The following is a 17,815-nucleotide window of genomic DNA, read 5'->3' as shown; positions in this document are numbered from 1 at the left end:
CTGAGCTGTTAGCGTTAGCTGCTGCTAAAGGAGAAAGTAACAGCAATAACTCCTTAGAAGCTGGTGTACGTCATGTTCATTAGCAGAGCTGTTAGCGTTAGCTGCTGCTAAAGGAGAAAATAACAGCAATAACTCCTTAGAAGCTGGTGTACGTCACGTTCATTAGCAGAGCTGTTAGCGTTAGCTGCTGCTAAAGGAGAAAATAACAGCAATAATTCCTTAGAAGCTGGTGTACGTCATCTTCATTAGCTAAGCTGTTAGCATTAGCTGTTAGCTGCTGCTAAAGGAGAAAATAACAGCAATAATTCCTTAGAAGCTGGTGTACGTCATCTTCATTAGATAAGCTGTTAGCATTAGCTGTTAGCTGCTGCTAAAGGAGAAAATAAATTGATAAACAAACCTACAGTATGTAATCTGAGCGTTATGGGGCAGACTGTGAGCTGATTGGCCGGTTCTCTGTGTGACATCACTAACTCACCTGTGAGGACAGCAGGTTGCAGTCGATGTGAATTCCTCTCCCCGTCTTGTGTCGCTGCAGCAGGGCGGCCATGACGGCTCCGTGTGCGTACAGCCCCGTCGCCAAGTCCGTCATGGCAACACCTGGACGCACCGGCTCCCCGTCCTGCGGGCAGAAGCAGTGCATTATGGGAGTTTCAGATTAAACTGTGGAGTTTGAGCTGTCTGTTGATTCAGTGTTAAAGGAATCTGATTGGCCGGTGGTGTTTACATGATCTGTGTAACATGTCCGTGCCCTTTGAGGTGTTCTTGGCTGTGTTCGAAACCGCCTACTACATACTCATCGATCAGACAGTATGCAGAGCGTTTACCTACAATGCATTTGGCTCCTGCCCGAGCCGAAATCAGCCGGCCTGAAGCTGATTTCCTTTAAGCTCTAAACTCTGTAAACTTTAGCAACATTTGAAACATTTTCAGGTGAGAAAGTAGTCGTTTAGATCCCCAACGTGTTGAAAACCTGACTAAATACCGGCTGTTTACAATTTTGTTCCCACGAATTCGCCGCTACTAAAGCTAGCCGCAGTGAGCTAACGCACTTCCTGTTATTTTCACAAAATAAAATACCCGTTGCCTTTTATCATAGGGAAAGCCATTACCATACAATTGGTGCTTTTGTTTTGAAAACAGGAAGTGAACCTACCCTCGTTGTAGCTAGCTTGAAACTGCCGTTTTGACAGGAAATGACGATCGGCGACGTCACGTTACGTTGCATCTTGGGTAGTTTGAGTATGAGTAGTAACCTCATGATGCATACCCAACATTTAGGAGAATCTAGTATGCATCCGGGAACTAAAAAAAGTTAAAGTTAGTAGGAGTAGTAGGAGTAGTAGGCGGTTTCGAACACAGCCCTTGATTGTGTTTTAACTTTATTTCCTGAATCCCTTCAGGAGGCCGGCGGACTCTCAGGTCTCTAACAAGCTTTATGTTTACATCTGTAATGGCTGCCCAGGAGTTGGAACTGATCGCTGTCGAGGAGCAAATGCTGCTGTTGCAATATGTGAAACAGCGTAGAAGTAGAAGGCGTCAGATGGTGGATTCCTGGTCAGGTTTCTTACACCTCCCTCCAGAAGCCAGCCTGGGAGCAGTTCAGCCAGTCGTGTCCGTCCTCTTTTCAGCACATTTGTTCTCTTCAACAATGCTTGAGACAGGAAGCTCCAGAGTACCGTGTCCACACAGGCCGTTTATTGTGCTGACAGCTCTCTCATTAAACATGTTTTTTGGGAGGAGAACGACCTCAGATATTCAGTTTCATTCATACGGCACTAATTCATAATAAAAGTCCAAGTCAATCCGATTCAACAGAGGCGTAACGTGAAGTTTTCCAAGTTACAGACCATGTTGAAATGAGACAGAAACAAGGGATAATCGGCTGGGAGTTCAGGGCAGATTTAGTCTCAGTCAGATAACACCGGTTAAATGAGCCTGACTCATCTCATAAAACCCTGAAATAAAGACTTACAAATGATCTGTGTGTCACCAAATAGAAACTTCCAGATCATATGATCTGTAAGGATCTGTAAGGCTGAGGGAGCAGTTCTGCCTTTAGGATTATTTCCTCCAAAAACTGTGTGTGTGATCTGAAGTGTTTTAATTAAACATCTGCAGCTCATCCAGAACGCTGCTGCTGGAGTTTTAACCCAGACTAAGAGATCTGAACACATCACAGCAGCTTTAAAATCTTTACTCTGGCTTCCAGTCAGTCACAGAATAGATTTTAAAAGCCTGCTGATGGTTTACAATCTGTGATCTGTTCAGAGAATATAAAGCCAGCAGAGCTCTGAGATCCAAGGACTCAGGTCAGCTGGTCCAGTCCAGAGTCCAGACTAAACATGGAGAAGCAGCATTTAGCTGTTATGCTGCAAACAAGTGGAACAAACTGCCAGTGGAGATTAAACTTTCACCAAATGGAGACATTTTTAAATCCAGGTTAAAGACATTTCTGTTCTCATGTGTCTATGCATGAAATATCTTTTAACTTATCTAGACTGTTGCCTGTTTTTAAATTCATTTAAATGATTTGATTTGTTTCTCTTTATATTCTTTTATGTATTTTTAATGCTTCTTCCACTCCCTGCTGCAATGCTTTTATTTTATATAAAGCACTTTGAATTGTTTTGTACATGAAATGTGCTACAAATAAAGTTGATTTTGATCTTCCAGGCCTGATCCTCTGATAACAGTGAGATTTTTGTCCTGAAGGTGGTGCTAAAGGGAAAGGTCAGGGAGTCTGACCTCTGGGCCGGTGATGTGCATCATCCCCGACACCGCCGAGGCGATGGAGTCGTAGCCTGGACTCTGAGACTGAGGGCCGGTCTGTCCGTAACCTGAACACAAACACACGGATTACTGCATCCGACCCGAGAGGAGAAAAATGACATTCCAGCTGCATGTTGAGTCTGCAGCTCTGACTAAACAACCAGACTGATTTCCTGAAGAGTTCAGACCCACCACTCGTTAAAACGTTCCCACCGACGGCTCTCTGCGGTCAGGGTCATGTTTACCCAGAAATGCTGAAACTTGGGAGTAACTCAAAGTGTTAAACAGACTCCTTCATCCAAATAAGGAGAAACAACATCCCCAGTTCAGACCTGCAGAGAACAAGTGAGCAGCGAGAAGCTCAGAAAATAAAAAAAGACTTTTACTTAAAGGTAGGGCAGGAGATCCTGGATTTTGAGTCCAGCGAAGCTGCATTTTTAAAATACACAGGTCAAAAGTCCCAACCCTTTTCTTCACTTTCCCCCCGAAGGCACGCCTCTAGAGTACATGAACGAGCACGAAGGTGCACGAGCTGTTCTGACAGCAAGCATCGATCGTTGCCGTATTTAGTATATGCTAACTATACGTTTAATAATGCTAGGTGCTAGCCAAGCTGGCTCTAGTTTAGCTTCCTGCCAAGCTTCTGGACGCGTAATTCGTTCACGGAGCAGGGTACGCGCACAGGGGGGGGGGGGGGAGGGAGGAGCAGATTGCAGTTTGATAGACGGCATCAGTATCTAAACATCGTTAACGGTCCGTTCAGTATGATTGGATACTGTTTTTCCTGGATTGTTCGTTCTAGAGGCCACTAAAACTTTTCATATTTGTGTCAAAACTTTTAATTAATTGGTTGCAATGGGGGTGTGAAGAGTATTTCAAGCAACATGTAAAAACAATGCTCCAGAAAAAGAACCCCTACCCCACCTTTAAAGGAGAGGAAAGAAAACTGTCCAGGACGACCGGAGGTACAGCTACAACAGGTTTATTTATAGGCGAGTTAGGGACAGACAGTTAGGATAGATATATTAGAGTCAGAGCGACATATAACGGGAGTTTGGCATGACATAGTGCAGCGTTTTTTTAGCATTAGATTGAGTGATAGCGTAGATTAAGATGGAAAAATCCATGTAAGAGATCCGTTCTCTGGTGTGGGAGCATTCCCACCTGGATAAAGTCAGGTATAGGAGTATGATTTGTAAGCCTATTGCAACAGTACATCCTCCATGATGCTCCATTTCAGAAGCATATCATCCTTCCATTTCAGCGACTGCAGAGGGAGATAGCCGCTCCGCGTTAAAGTAATTACACAACAATCATCAGCTGGTACCATTCGATTAAGCGGTCGGAGCCTCACGACCGCCACAACAAAATTAAACTAAACTATCAGAGCAGGCATCTGTGAAATGATTTCATTTTTTAACTTGTTCTGCTTTAATCCTTATTTAATCAGTGTGACTCATTTCCCACAAGAAAACTCTTTGTTTGAGCTCTAAGCTGCTTCCAATCACCCAGAACCGGCTGCTGTGCTTTCAAACAGGTGATGTGATGCCTGACGATCAATCAGCAGCCGTCTAATCCTTCCTAATCATCCCTTAATGCTTACAGAATGCTGTTAAAATTCATATATTAGTAAATAATGCTGTGTTTCAGGTGTTTTTCAGTTCATCACCAACAACGGGGACACGTTTTCCCCGTTAATGAGAACAGAAACACATGTTTAAAATGTTTCGGGGTGGAGCTCCACCAAAAAGTCTAATTAAAACACTGACCCCATCCCAACGTTTTACGTGACTTGGAAACGTCACTTTTGGTTTTAGCTGCCGCTTCATCGTGATTTCAGCCGCTGTTTGTTGGATTTTAGCATTAAAAACTGTCGCGTTAAGTGGTGAAATCTCAAAGTCTCCTTTCCCTGGACTCAAAGAGGTGTTTAACAGCAGGAAAGATGCAGAATCTGAGTGTTTTTCTTCTGAATTACAGTAACTGAGCGGGTTTGTTGTCTTTTTAAAGTTTCCATCAACACAAAAAGCTGTTTGTTTGCATCAGTGAATCAGATCTGATTGTTTTACAGTAAATCTTCCCTGAAACGTAAATAAACTGGAATCATTTCCTGTGACGCAGAGCGCTCACGGTTTCCCTCTGATGAATGACTGTAATCTGCTGCCCGCCTGCAGTAACTGCTGCTTCACATGTGAGGGAAGCTGTGAGTTACAGTCACTACGGCAACACATTCAGATCCTGCAGTGAGAACGTCCAGCAGCTCGTCACCGAGTTTAAAACGAAGGCCCAGAGAACGTTTCGGGTGAATAATGACGAGGAAAGAAGAAGAAAGAGTGAAACGGCTCAGGTTGAACAGATGGAAGAGTTCTGTGGGAGCACAATGAACCCTAAGAACGTTCTATAGAACATTCCTGTAGAACATTCTGTAGAACATTTCTGTAGAACCTTCTGTAGAACATTTCGGTAGAACATTCTGTAGAACATTCTGTAGAACATTTCTGCAGAACATTCTGTAGAACGTTCTGTAGAACATTCTGCAGAATGTTCTGCAGAATATTCTGTAGAACATTCTGTAGAACATTCTGTAGAACATTCTGCAGAACATTCTGTAGAACATTCTGCAGAACTTTTCTGTAGAACATTCTGTAGAACGTTCTGTAGAACATTTCTGTAGAACATTCTGTAGAACGTTCTGTAGAACATTCTGTAGAACATTTTGCAGAACTTTTTGTAGAACATTCTGGAGAACATTCTGTAGAACATTTCTGTAGAACATTCTGCAGAACATTCTGTAGAACATTCTGCAGAACTTTTCTGTAGAACATTCTGTAGAACATTTCTGTAGAACATTCTGTAGAACGTTCTGTAGAACATTCTGTAGAACATTTTGCAGAACTTTTTGTAGAACATTCTGTAGAACGTTCTGCAGAACTTTTCTGTAGAACATTTCTGTAGAACATTCTGCAGAACATTCTGTAGAACATTCTGCAGAACTTTTCTGTAGAACATTCTGTAGAACATTTCTGTAGAACATTTCTGTAGAATATTCTGCAGAACATTTTGTAGAACATTCTGCAGAACTTTTTGTAGAACATTTCTGTAGAACATCTGGAGTTTCAGAGCCACATCACAGCTCCTGAAGCATTGTTTCGTCCATCTTTCTTTAGACTTAACTTTTTCCAAACAAAGTCAAGGAAAAGATGGCCGGAGGCCACATCAGGAACTACGAACGCGATCTTCGACTAAAGGTGGGGGGGGGGGGGGGGGGGGTCGTGTGATGGAGGCGGAGCTTCCTCTGGAGGTCGAGGCCGTATCGAACACAGACTGAACTCTGAATGTTTCTGGCAGCGAACCTCATTAAACCCAAAGCGGTGTGCAGTCAGAGCAGAGCTGCAGACAGCAGGAGGAGACCCGAGGTCTCCAGAGTCGTTACTGTGGAGTCCGACGACACCTAGTGGTCAAAGGACAGAACTGCGGGAGGCGACTGTTTTCACGTGTTTGAGTTTGTTGAAGATTCTGATGAAAATTAATCCGATTTGAGTCTCGTGCACATTCCCCAGTAAAGTAAGTGAGTAACTTTTATTTAATGTGACGTCACAGACAGAGTCGCTGCACCTCAATGCTGCAAAAACATGATAATAATGAGCAATATGGGACCAGAATGGGACAGAAAGTCTGTAGATGGCCGTTCATACTGTTTGTGTTTGTCTTGTTTTAGGTTTCTATTGATCCATTTCACATTTTAAACACTATTCCATTGAACCTGTGACCATGACAACAAAGCCCGACTGCACTCAGAGGCGAGGCGGTACCTGAGATGGAGCAGTAGATGAGCTGCGGGTTCACTCGGCTCAGCCGGTCGTATCCTAAACCCATCTGAGGGAGTTTCCCCGGCAGGTAGTTCTCCACCAGCACGTCACACACTCCTGCAAGCTGAAACACAACAACTCAAGCTGTGAAACCCGTCCCCGTTCTTCTAAAATCGGTCGACACCTGGATAAAGGCTAAAATAAAGAAAGCTGAAGGCTCGAAGATGTTGTTATTTCCCCCATAAAAGCCTTCCTCTGGGAGTCAGACGGGCTTCATGGAGCCCCGAGTTTTCAGATGCTACCTACATCACATCTATTTTGGAATCTACTACGTTCCCCGTCCTTCTTAAAGGGACAGTTCGCCTCTTCTGACATGAAGCTGTGTAACATCCCATATCAGCAGCATCATTTCTGAACATCTTCTTACCCCCTGCTGCGTCCTGTGAGCAGAGTTCCAGCCTCGTTTTGGTGTTGATGAAGGTAGTCCGGCTAGTTGGCTGGGGTTTAAAAAATAAAGCGTGTTCTGACACTGAGGATATTTAAATATCTGACAAACCTGTAAGCTTAGATTTTCTATGTATCTGTACTTATTCTTTTAAACTAATATTCTTAATCATTTATCCCTTTTTTTATTTTATTTTCTCTTTTGTTGGCCTGTGGGTGGTCAGGGTGGGTTGGAGGTTGACAGAATTGTTGCTTCTGATTGTATTTTTGCTTTTATTCTGTCCCAACAATGTCTGTCTTGTTATGTTTAAAATGTTCAATAAACAAAGTTAAAAAAATAAATAAAAATAAAGCATTTTGCTTCTCAAAACAATATGCGTTCAACAGAGTAATACATTTGCATCACAAAATTGTTCTCCAGGAAAAAGTCTGACCTTACAATCGCTTGGCCCTATTTTCTCTCCCTTCGTATCACTGCCTGCTGATTACAATTAATTGAATCCCAATTGGCGCTATATAAATAAAAATTAATTGAATTGAATATCTCGCAGAAAGGCTTCCAACTGAATGTAACATCCATCCTGGTCTGATATGTTGGCAGCATAAAGGAACTAACTCAGAACAGCGATAAAACACGGTGAAACTGACCCTAGAACATAACCCGGGGAGCCCTGCCTGTGCTAACGCATGATGTCTCAACAGAACTGTGAACGGGAAGCTTTCAGAAGACCGGACCAGCAGATCTGAGCGTTCAGACCCAGTCAGAACCTCAGCTGAGTCCTGAACTCATCACTTCATGTGAGTCAGAGATGGAAATCAGTGTGAAACCAATCTGATCCCACTGAAACCGGACCGAGAAGCGCCGTCATACTGTCATAGAGTGTGGTGCGATGTTCTGAGCACCGACCTGCTGGATGATCTCTGCTCCTCTGGGATGCTTCAGGTCCACGGCGATGCTCTGAAACCACACAGTCCATCAGAAAGTCACCACCAGACCACAACCACAGAAAAAAACTAACACTACAAATATTAAATAAGCCCAAATGGAAAGGAACTTAATCTGGGAAAAAGTTGTTTTATTTAGGTCGACTTGATGTGACACAACATCACTGATAAATTCAGGTTCGGTTTGACCACTAATTTCTACTTTATTCTGAAAGTATTTCTACTTTATTATTTCTGCTTTATTCTGAAAGTATTTCTGCTTTATTATTTCTACTTTACTCTGAAAGTATTTCTGCTTTATTATTTCTACTATTCTGAAAGTATTTCTACTTTATTCTGAAAGTATTTCTACTTTATTATTTCTACTTTATTCTGAAAGTATTTCTGCTTTATTATTTCTACTTTATTCTGAAAGTATTTCTGCTTTATTATTTCTACTTTATTCTGAAAGTATTTCTACTTTATTATTTCTACTTTATTCTGAATGTATTTCTGCTTTATTATTTCTACTTTATTCTGAATGTATTTCTGCTTTATTCTGAATGTATTTCTGCTTTATTATTTCTACTTTATTCTGGATGTATTTCTACTTTATTATTTCTACTTTATTCTGAATGTATTTCTACTTTATTATTTCTACTTTATTCTGAAAGTATTACTTTATTATTTCTACTTTATTCTGAAAGTATTACTTTATTATTTCTACTTTATTCTGGATGTATTTCTACTTTATTATTTCTACTTTATTCTGAATGTATTTCTACTTTATTATTTCTACTTTATTCTGAAAGTATTTCTACTTTATTCTGGAAGTATTTCTACTTTATTCTGAAAGTATTTCTACTTTATTCTGAAAGTATTTCTACTTTATTCTGAAAGTATTTCTACTTTATTCTGAAAGTATTTCTACTTTATTGTTTCTACTTTATTCTGAATGTATTTCTGCTTTATTATTTCTACTTTATTCTGAAAGTATTTCTACTTTATTATTTCTACTTTATTCTGAATGTATTTCTGCTTTATTATTTCTACTTTATTCTGAATGTATTTCTACTTTATTATTTCTACTTTATTCTGAAAGTATTTCTACTTTATTATTTCTACTTTATTCTGAAAGTATTACTTTATTTTTTCTACTTTATTCTAAAAGTATTTCTACTTTATTCTAAAAGTATTTCTACTTTATTATTTCTACTTTATTCTGAAAGTATTTCCACTTTTTTATTTCTGCTTTATTATTTCTACTTTATTCTGAAAGTATTTCTGCTTTATTATTTCTACTTTATTTTGAAAGTATTTCTACTTTATTATTTCTACTTTATTCTGAATGTATTTCTACTTTATTATTTCTACTTTATTCTGAATGTATTTCTGCTTTATTATTTCTACTTTATTCTGAATGTATTTCTACTTTATTATTTCTACTTTATTCTGAAAGTATTTCCACTTTTTTATTTCTGCTTTATTATTTCTACTTTATTCTGAAAGTATTTCTGCTTTATTATTTCTACTTTATTCTGAAAGTGTTTCTACTTTATTATTTCTACTTTATTCTGAATGTATTTCTGCTTTATTATTTCTACTTTATTCTGAATGTATTTCTACTTTATTATTTCTACTTTATTCTGAATGTATTTCTACTTTATTATTTCTACTTTATTCTGAATGTATTTCTGCTTTATTATTTCTACTTTATTCTGAATGTATTTCTGCTTTATTATTTCTACTTTATTCTGAATGTATTTCTGCTTTATTCTGAATGTATTTCTGCTTTATTATTTCTACTTTATTCTGAATGTATTTCTACTTTATTATTTCTACTTTATTCTGAATGTATTTCTACTTTATTATTTCTACTTTATTCTGAATGTATTTCTGCTTTATTATTTCTACTTTATTCTGAATGTATTTCTGCTTTATTATTTCTACTTTATTCTGAATGTATTTCTGCTTTATTCTGAATGTATTTCTGCTTTATTATTTCTACTTTATTCTGAAAGTATTTCTACTTTATTATTTCTACTTTATTCTGAAAGTATTTCTACTTTATTATTTCTACTTTATTCTGGATGTATTTCTACTTTATTATTTCTAATTTATTCTGAATGTATTTCTACTTTATTATTTCTACTTTATTCTGAAAGTATTACTTTATTATTTCTACTTTATTCTGGATGTATTTCTACTTTATTATTTCTACTTTATTCTGGATGTATTTCTGCTTTATTCTGGATGTATTTCTGCTTTATTATTTCTACTTTATTCTGGATGTATTTCTGCTTTATTCTGGATGTATTTCTGCTTTATTATTTCTACTTTATTCTGAAAGTATTTCTACTTTATTTTTACTACTTTATTCTGAAAGTATTTCTACTTTATTTTTACTACTTTATTCTGAAAGTATTTCTACTTTATTATTTCTACTTTATTCTGAAAGTATTTCCACTTTTTTATTTCTGCTTTATTATTTCTACTTTATTCTGAATGTATTTCTACTTTATTATTTCTACTTTATTCTGAAAGTATTTCTGCTTTATTATTTCTACTTTATTCTGAAAGTATTTCTACTTTATTATTTCTACTTTATTCTGAAAGTATTTCCACTTTTTTATTTCTGCTTTATTATTTCTACTTTATTCTGAAAGTATTTCTGCTTTATTATTTCTACTTTATTCTGAAAGTATTTCCACTTTATTATTTCTACTTTATTCTGAAAGTATTTCCACTTTATTATTTCTACTTTATTCTGGATGTATTTCTACTTTATTATTTCTACTTTATTCTGAATGTATTTCTACTTTATTATTTCTACTTTATTCTGAATGTATTTCCACTTTATTATTTCTACTTTATTCTGAAAGTATTACTTTATTTTTTCTACTTTATTCTGGATGTATTTCTACTTTATTATTTCTACTTTATTCTAAAAGTATTTCTACTTTATTCTAAAAGTATTTCTACTTTATTCTGAAAGTATTTCTACTTTATTATTTCTACTTTATTCTGAAAGTATTTCCACTTTTTTATTTCTGCTTTATTATTTCTACTTTATTCTGAAAGTATTTCTGCTTTATTATTTCTACTTTATTCTGAAAGTATTTCTGCTTTATTATTTCTACTTTATTCTGAAAGTATTTCTACTTTATTATTTCTACTTTATTCTGAATGTATTTCTGCTTTATTATTTCTACTTTATTCTGAATGTATTTCTACTTTATTATTTCTACTTTATTCTGAAAGTATTTCTGCTTTATTATTTCTACTTTATTCTGAATGTATTTCTGCTTTATTATTTCTACTTTATTCTGAATGTATTTCTGCTTTATTATTTCTACTTTATTCTGAAAGTATTTCTGCTTTATTATTTCTACTTTATTCTGAAAGTATTTCTACTTTATTATTTCTACTTTATTCTGAATGTATTTCTACTTTATTATTTCTACTTTATTCTGAATGTATTTCTACTTTATTATTTCTACTTTATTCTGAAAGTATTACTTTATTTTTTCTACTTTATTCTGGATGTATTTCTACTTTATTATTTCTACTTTATTCTGAATGTATTTCTGCTTTATTATTTCTACTTTATTCTGAATGTATTTCTACTTTATTATTTCTACTTTATTCTGAAAGTATTACTTTATTTTTTTCTACTTTATTCTGGATGTATTTCTACTTTATTATTTCTACTTTATTCTAAAAGTATTTCTACTTTATTCTAAAAGTATTTCTACTTTATTCTGAATGTATTTCTACTTTATTATTTCTACTTTATTCTGAAAGTATTACTTTATTTTTTTCTACTTTATTCTGGATGTATTTCTACTTTATTATTTCTACTTTATTCTGAAAGTATTTCCACTTTTTTATTTCTGCTTTATTATTTCTACTTTATTCTGAAAGTATTTCTGCTTTATTATTTCTACTTTATTCTGAAAGTATTTCCACTTTATTATTTCTACTTTATTCTGAATGTATTTCTACTTTATTATTTCTACTTTATTCTGAATGTATTTCTGCTTTATTATTTCTACTTTATTCTGAATGTATTTCTACTTAATTATTTCTACTTTATTCTGAATGTATTTCTGCTTTATTATTTCTACTTTATTCTGAATGTATTTCTGCTTTATTATTTCTACTTTATTCTGAATGTATTTCTGCTTTATTCTGAATGTATTTCTGCTTTATTATTTCTACTTTATTCTGAAAGTATTTCTACTTTATTATTTCTACTTTATTCTGAAAGTATTTCTACTTTATTATTTCTACTTTATTCTGGATGTATTTCTACTTTATTATTTCTACTTTATTCTGAATGTATTTCTACTTTATTATTTCTACTTTATTCTGAAAGTATTACTTTATTATTTCTACTTTATTCTGGATGTATTTCTACTTTATTATTTCTACTTTATTCTGGATGTATTTCTGCTTTATTCTGGATGTATTTCTGCTTTATTATTTCTACTTTATTCTGAAAGTATTTCTACTTTATTTTTACTACTTTATTCTGAAAGTATTTCCACTTTATTTTTACTACTTTATTCTGAAAGTATTTCTACTTTATTATTTCTACTTTATTCTGAAAGTATTTCCACTTTTTTATTTCTGCTTTATTATTTCTACTTTATTCTGAATGTATTTCTACTTTATTATTTCTACTTTATTCTGAAAGTATTTCTGCTTTATTATTTCTACTTTATTCTGAAAGTATTTCTACTTTATTATTTCTACTTTATTCTGAATGTATTTCTACTTTATTATTTCTACTTTATTCTAAAAGTATTTCTACTTTATTCTAAAAGTATTTCTACTTTATTATTTCTACTTTATTCTGAAAGTATTTCCACTTTTTTATTTCTGCTTTATTATTTCTACTTTATTCTGAAAGTATTTCTGCTTTATTATTTCTACTTTATTCTGAAAGTATTTCCACTTTATTATTTCTACTTTATTCTGAATGTATTTCTACTTTATTATTTCTACTTTGTTCTGAATGTATTTCTGCTTTATTATTTCTACTTTATTCTGAATGTATTTCTACTTTATTATTTCTACTTTATTCTGAATGTATTTCTGCTTTATTATTTCTACTTTATTCTGAATGTATTTCTGCTTTATTATTTCTACTTTATTCTGAATGTATTTCTGCTTTATTCTGAATGTATTTCTGCTTTATTATTTCTACTTTATTCTGAAAGTATTTCTACTTTATTATTTCTACTTTATTCTGAAAGTATTTCTACTTTATTATTTCTACTTTATTCTGGATGTATTTCTACTTTATTATTTCTACTTTATTCTGAATGTATTTCTACTTTATTATTTCTACTTTATTCTGAAAGTATTACTTTATTATTTCTACTTTATTCTGGATGTATTTCTACTTTATTATTTCTACTTTATTCTGGATGTATTTCTGCTTTATTCTGGATGTATTTCTGCTTTATTATTTCTACTTTATTCTGAAAGTATTTCTACTTTATTTTTACTACTTTATTCTGAAAGTATTTCTACTTTATTATTTCTACTTTATTCTGAATGTATTTCTGCTTTATTATTTCTACTTTACTCTGAATGTATTTCTGCTTTATTATTTCTACTTTATTCTGAAAGTATTTCTACTTTATTATTTCTACTTTATTCTGAATGTATTTCTACTTTATTATTTCTACTTTATTCTGAATGTATTTCTACTTTATTATTTCTACTTTATTCTGAAAGTATTACTTTATTTTTTCTACTTTATTCTGGATGTATTTCTACTTTATTATTTCTACTTTATTCTGAATGTATTTCTGCTTTATTATTTCTACTTTATTCTGAATGTATTTCTACTTTATTATTTCTACTTTATTCTGAAAGTATTACTTTATTTTTTTCTACTTTATTCTGGATGTATTTCTACTTTATTATTTCTACTTTATTCTAAAAGTATTTCTACTTTATTCTAAAAGTATTTCTACTTTATTCTGAATGTATTTCTACTTTATTATTTCTACTTTATTCTGAAAGTATTACTTTATTTTTTTCTACTTTATTCTGGATGTATTTCTACTTTATTATTTCTACTTTATTCTGAAAGTATTTCCACTTTTTTATTTCTGCTTTATTATTTCTACTTTATTCTGAAAGTATTTCTGCTTTATTATTTCTACTTTATTCTGAAAGTATTTCCACTTTATTATTTCTACTTTATTCTGAATGTATTTCTACTTTATTATTTCTACTTTATTCTGAATGTATTTCTGCTTTATTATTTCTACTTTATTCTGAATGTATTTCTACTTAATTATTTCTACTTTATTCTGAATGTATTTCTGCTTTATTATTTCTACTTTATTCTGAATGTATTTCTGCTTTATTATTTCTACTTTATTCTGAATGTATTTCTGCTTTATTCTGAATGTATTTCTGCTTTATTATTTCTACTTTATTCTGAAAGTATTTCTACTTTATTATTTCTACTTTATTCTGAAAGTATTTCTACTTTATTATTTCTACTTTATTCTGGATGTATTTCTACTTTATTATTTCTACTTTATTCTGAATGTATTTCTACTTTATTATTTCTACTTTATTCTGAAAGTATTACTTTATTATTTCTACTTTATTCTGGATGTATTTCTACTTTATTATTTCTACTTTATTCTGGATGTATTTCTGCTTTATTCTGGATGTATTTCTGCTTTATTATTTCTACTTTATTCTGAAAGTATTTCTACTTTATTTTTACTACTTTATTCTGAAAGTATTTCCACTTTATTTTTACTACTTTATTCTGAAAGTATTTCTACTTTATTATTTCTACTTTATTCTGAAAGTATTTCCACTTTTTTATTTCTGCTTTATTATTTCTACTTTATTCTGAATGTATTTCTACTTTATTATTTCTACTTTATTCTGAAAGTATTTCTGCTTTATTATTTCTACTTTATTCTGAAAGTATTTCTACTTTATTATTTCTACTTTATTCTGAATGTATTTCTACTTTATTATTTCTACTTTATTCTAAAAGTATTTCTACTTTATTCTAAAAGTATTTCTACTTTATTATTTCTACTTTATTCTGAAAGTATTTCCACTTTTTTATTTCTGCTTTATTATTTCTACTTTATTCTGAAAGTATTTCTGCTTTATTATTTCTACTTTATTCTGAAAGTATTTCCACTTTATTATTTCTACTTTATTCTGAATGTATTTCTACTTTATTATTTCTACTTTGTTCTGAATGTATTTCTGCTTTATTATTTCTACTTTATTCTGAATGTATTTCTACTTTATTATTTCTACTTTATTCTGAATGTATTTCTGCTTTATTATTTCTACTTTATTCTGAATGTATTTCTGCTTTATTATTTCTACTTTATTCTGAATGTATTTCTGCTTTATTCTGAATGTATTTCTGCTTTATTATTTCTACTTTATTCTGAAAGTATTTCTACTTTATTATTTCTACTTTATTCTGAAAGTATTTCTACTTTATTATTTCTACTTTATTCTGGATGTATTTCTACTTTATTATTTCTACTTTATTCTGAATGTATTTCTACTTTATTATTTCTACTTTATTCTGAAAGTATTACTTTATTATTTCTACTTTATTCTGGATGTATTTCTACTTTATTATTTCTACTTTATTCTGGATGTATTTCTGCTTTATTCTGGATGTATTTCTGCTTTATTATTTCTACTTTATTCTGAAAGTATTTCTACTTTATTTTTACTACTTTATTCTGAAAGTATTTCTACTTTATTTTTACTACTTTATTCTGAAAGTATTTCTACTTTATTATTTCTACTTTATTCTGAAAGTATTTCCACTTTTTTATTTCTGCTTTATTATTTCTACTTTATTCTGAATGTATTTCTACTTTATTATTTCTACTTTATTCTGAAAGTATTTCCACTTTATTATTTCTACTTTATTCTGGATGTATTTCTACTTTATTATTTCTACTTTATTCTGAATGTATTTCTACTTTATTATTTCTACTTTATTCTGAATGTATTTCCACTTTATTATTTCTACTTTATTCTGAAAGTATTACTTTATTTTTTCTACTTTATTCTGGATGTATTTCTACTTTATTATTTCTACTTTATTCTAAAAGTATTTCTACTTTATTCTAAAAGTATTTCTACTTTATTCTGAAAGTATTTCTACTTTATTATTTCTACTTTATTCTGAAAGTATTTCCACTTTTTTATTTCTGCTTTATTATTTCTACTTTATTCTGAAAGTATTTCTGCTTTATTATTTCTACTTTATTCTGAAAGTATTTCTGCTTTATTATTTCTACTTTATTCTGAAAGTATTTCTACTTTATTATTTCTACTTTATTCTGAATGTATTTCTGCTTTATTATTTCTACTTTATTCTGAATGTATTTCTACTTTATTATTTCTACTTTATTCTGAAAGTATTTCTGCTTTATTATTTCTACTTTATTCTGAATGTATTTCTGCTTTATTATTTCTACTTTATTCTGAATGTATTTCTGCTTTATTATTTCTACTTTATTCTGAAAGTATTTCTGCTTTATTATTTCTACTTTATTCTGAAAGTATTTCTACTTTATTATTTCTACTTTATTCTGAATGTATTTCTACTTTATTATTTCTACTTTATTCTGAATGTATTTCTACTTTATTATTTCTACTTTATTCTGAAAGTATTACTTTATTTTTTCTACTTTATTCTGGATGTATTTCTACTTTATTATTTCTACTTTATTCTGAATGTATTTCTGCTTTATTATTTCTACTTTATTCTGAATGTATTTCTACTTTATTATTTCTACTTTATTCTGAAAGTATTACTTTATTTTTTTCTACTTTATTCTGGATGTATTTCTACTTTATTATTTCTACTTTATTCTAAAAGTATTTCTACTTTATTCTAAAAGTATTTCTACTTTATTCTGAATGTATTTCTACTTTATTATTTCTACTTTATTCTGAAAGTATTACTTTATTTTTTTCTACTTTATTCTGGATGTATTTCTACTTTATTATTTCTACTTTATTCTGAAAGTATTTCCACTTTTTTATTTCTGCTTTATTATTTCTACTTTATTCTGAAAGTATTTCTGCTTTATTATTTCTACTTTATTCTGAAAGTATTTCCACTTTATTATTTCTACTTTATTCTGAATGTATTTCTACTTTATTATTTCTACTTTATTCTGAATGTATTTCTGCTTTATTATTTCTACTTTATTCTGAATGTATTTCTACTTAATTATTTCTACTTTATTCTGAATGTATTTCTGCTTTATTATTTCTACTTTATTCTGAATGTATTTCTGCTTTATTATTTCTACTTTATTCTGAATGTATTTCTGCTTTATTCTGAATGTATTTCTGCTTTATTATTTCTACTTTATTCTGAAAGTATTTCTACTTTATTATTTCTACTTTATTCTGAAAGTATTTCTACTTTATTATTTCTACTTTATTCTGGATGTATTTCTACTTTATTATTTCTACTTTATTCTGAATGTATTTCTACTTTATTATTTCTACTTTATTCTGAAAGTATTACTTTATTATTTCTACTTTATTCTGGATGTATTTCTACTTTATTATTTCTACTTTATTCTGGATGTATTTCTGCTTTATTCTGGATGTATTTCTGCTTTATTATTTCTACTTTATTCTGAAAGTATTTCTACTTTATTTTTACTACTTTATTCTGAAAGTATTTCCACTTTATTTTTACTACTTTATTCTGAAAGTATTTCTACTTTATTATTTCTACTTTATTCTGAAAGTATTTCCACTTTTTTATTTCTGCTTTATTATTTCTACTTTATTCTGAATGTATTTCTACTTTATTATTT

At 31.3% G+C, this 17,815-nt stretch overlaps 1 protein-coding gene across 3 annotated transcripts in view; it reads right to left on the bottom strand.

The window, feature by feature from the left end:
- Positions 1-17,815, bottom strand: part of sugct (succinyl-CoA:glutarate-CoA transferase) — a 124,444-nt gene that overhangs the window by 80,802 nt on the left and 25,827 nt on the right. For all 3 annotated transcript variants that reach the window (XM_075451916.1, XM_075451917.1, XM_075451918.1), the window contains exons 5-8: positions 7,930-7,980; positions 6,582-6,702; positions 2,749-2,840; positions 479-622 (exon numbers count right to left, since the gene is read on the bottom strand). In XM_075451916.1, coding sequence (XP_075308031.1) covers positions 479-622; positions 2,749-2,840; positions 6,582-6,702; positions 7,930-7,980 — 408 coding nt within the window. The remainder of the gene's footprint in view (positions 1-478; positions 623-2,748; positions 2,841-6,581; positions 6,703-7,929; positions 7,981-17,815) is intronic.

Source organism: Odontesthes bonariensis, chromosome 20 (genome assembly GCF_027942865.1).
Source record: "Odontesthes bonariensis isolate fOdoBon6 chromosome 20, fOdoBon6.hap1, whole genome shotgun sequence".
In the NCBI taxonomy this organism is placed as follows: domain Eukaryota; kingdom Metazoa; phylum Chordata; class Actinopteri; order Atheriniformes; family Atherinopsidae; genus Odontesthes; species Odontesthes bonariensis.
Note: the sequence above shows the minus strand (reverse complement) of the source record. Positions and strands in the feature narration are given on the sequence as shown.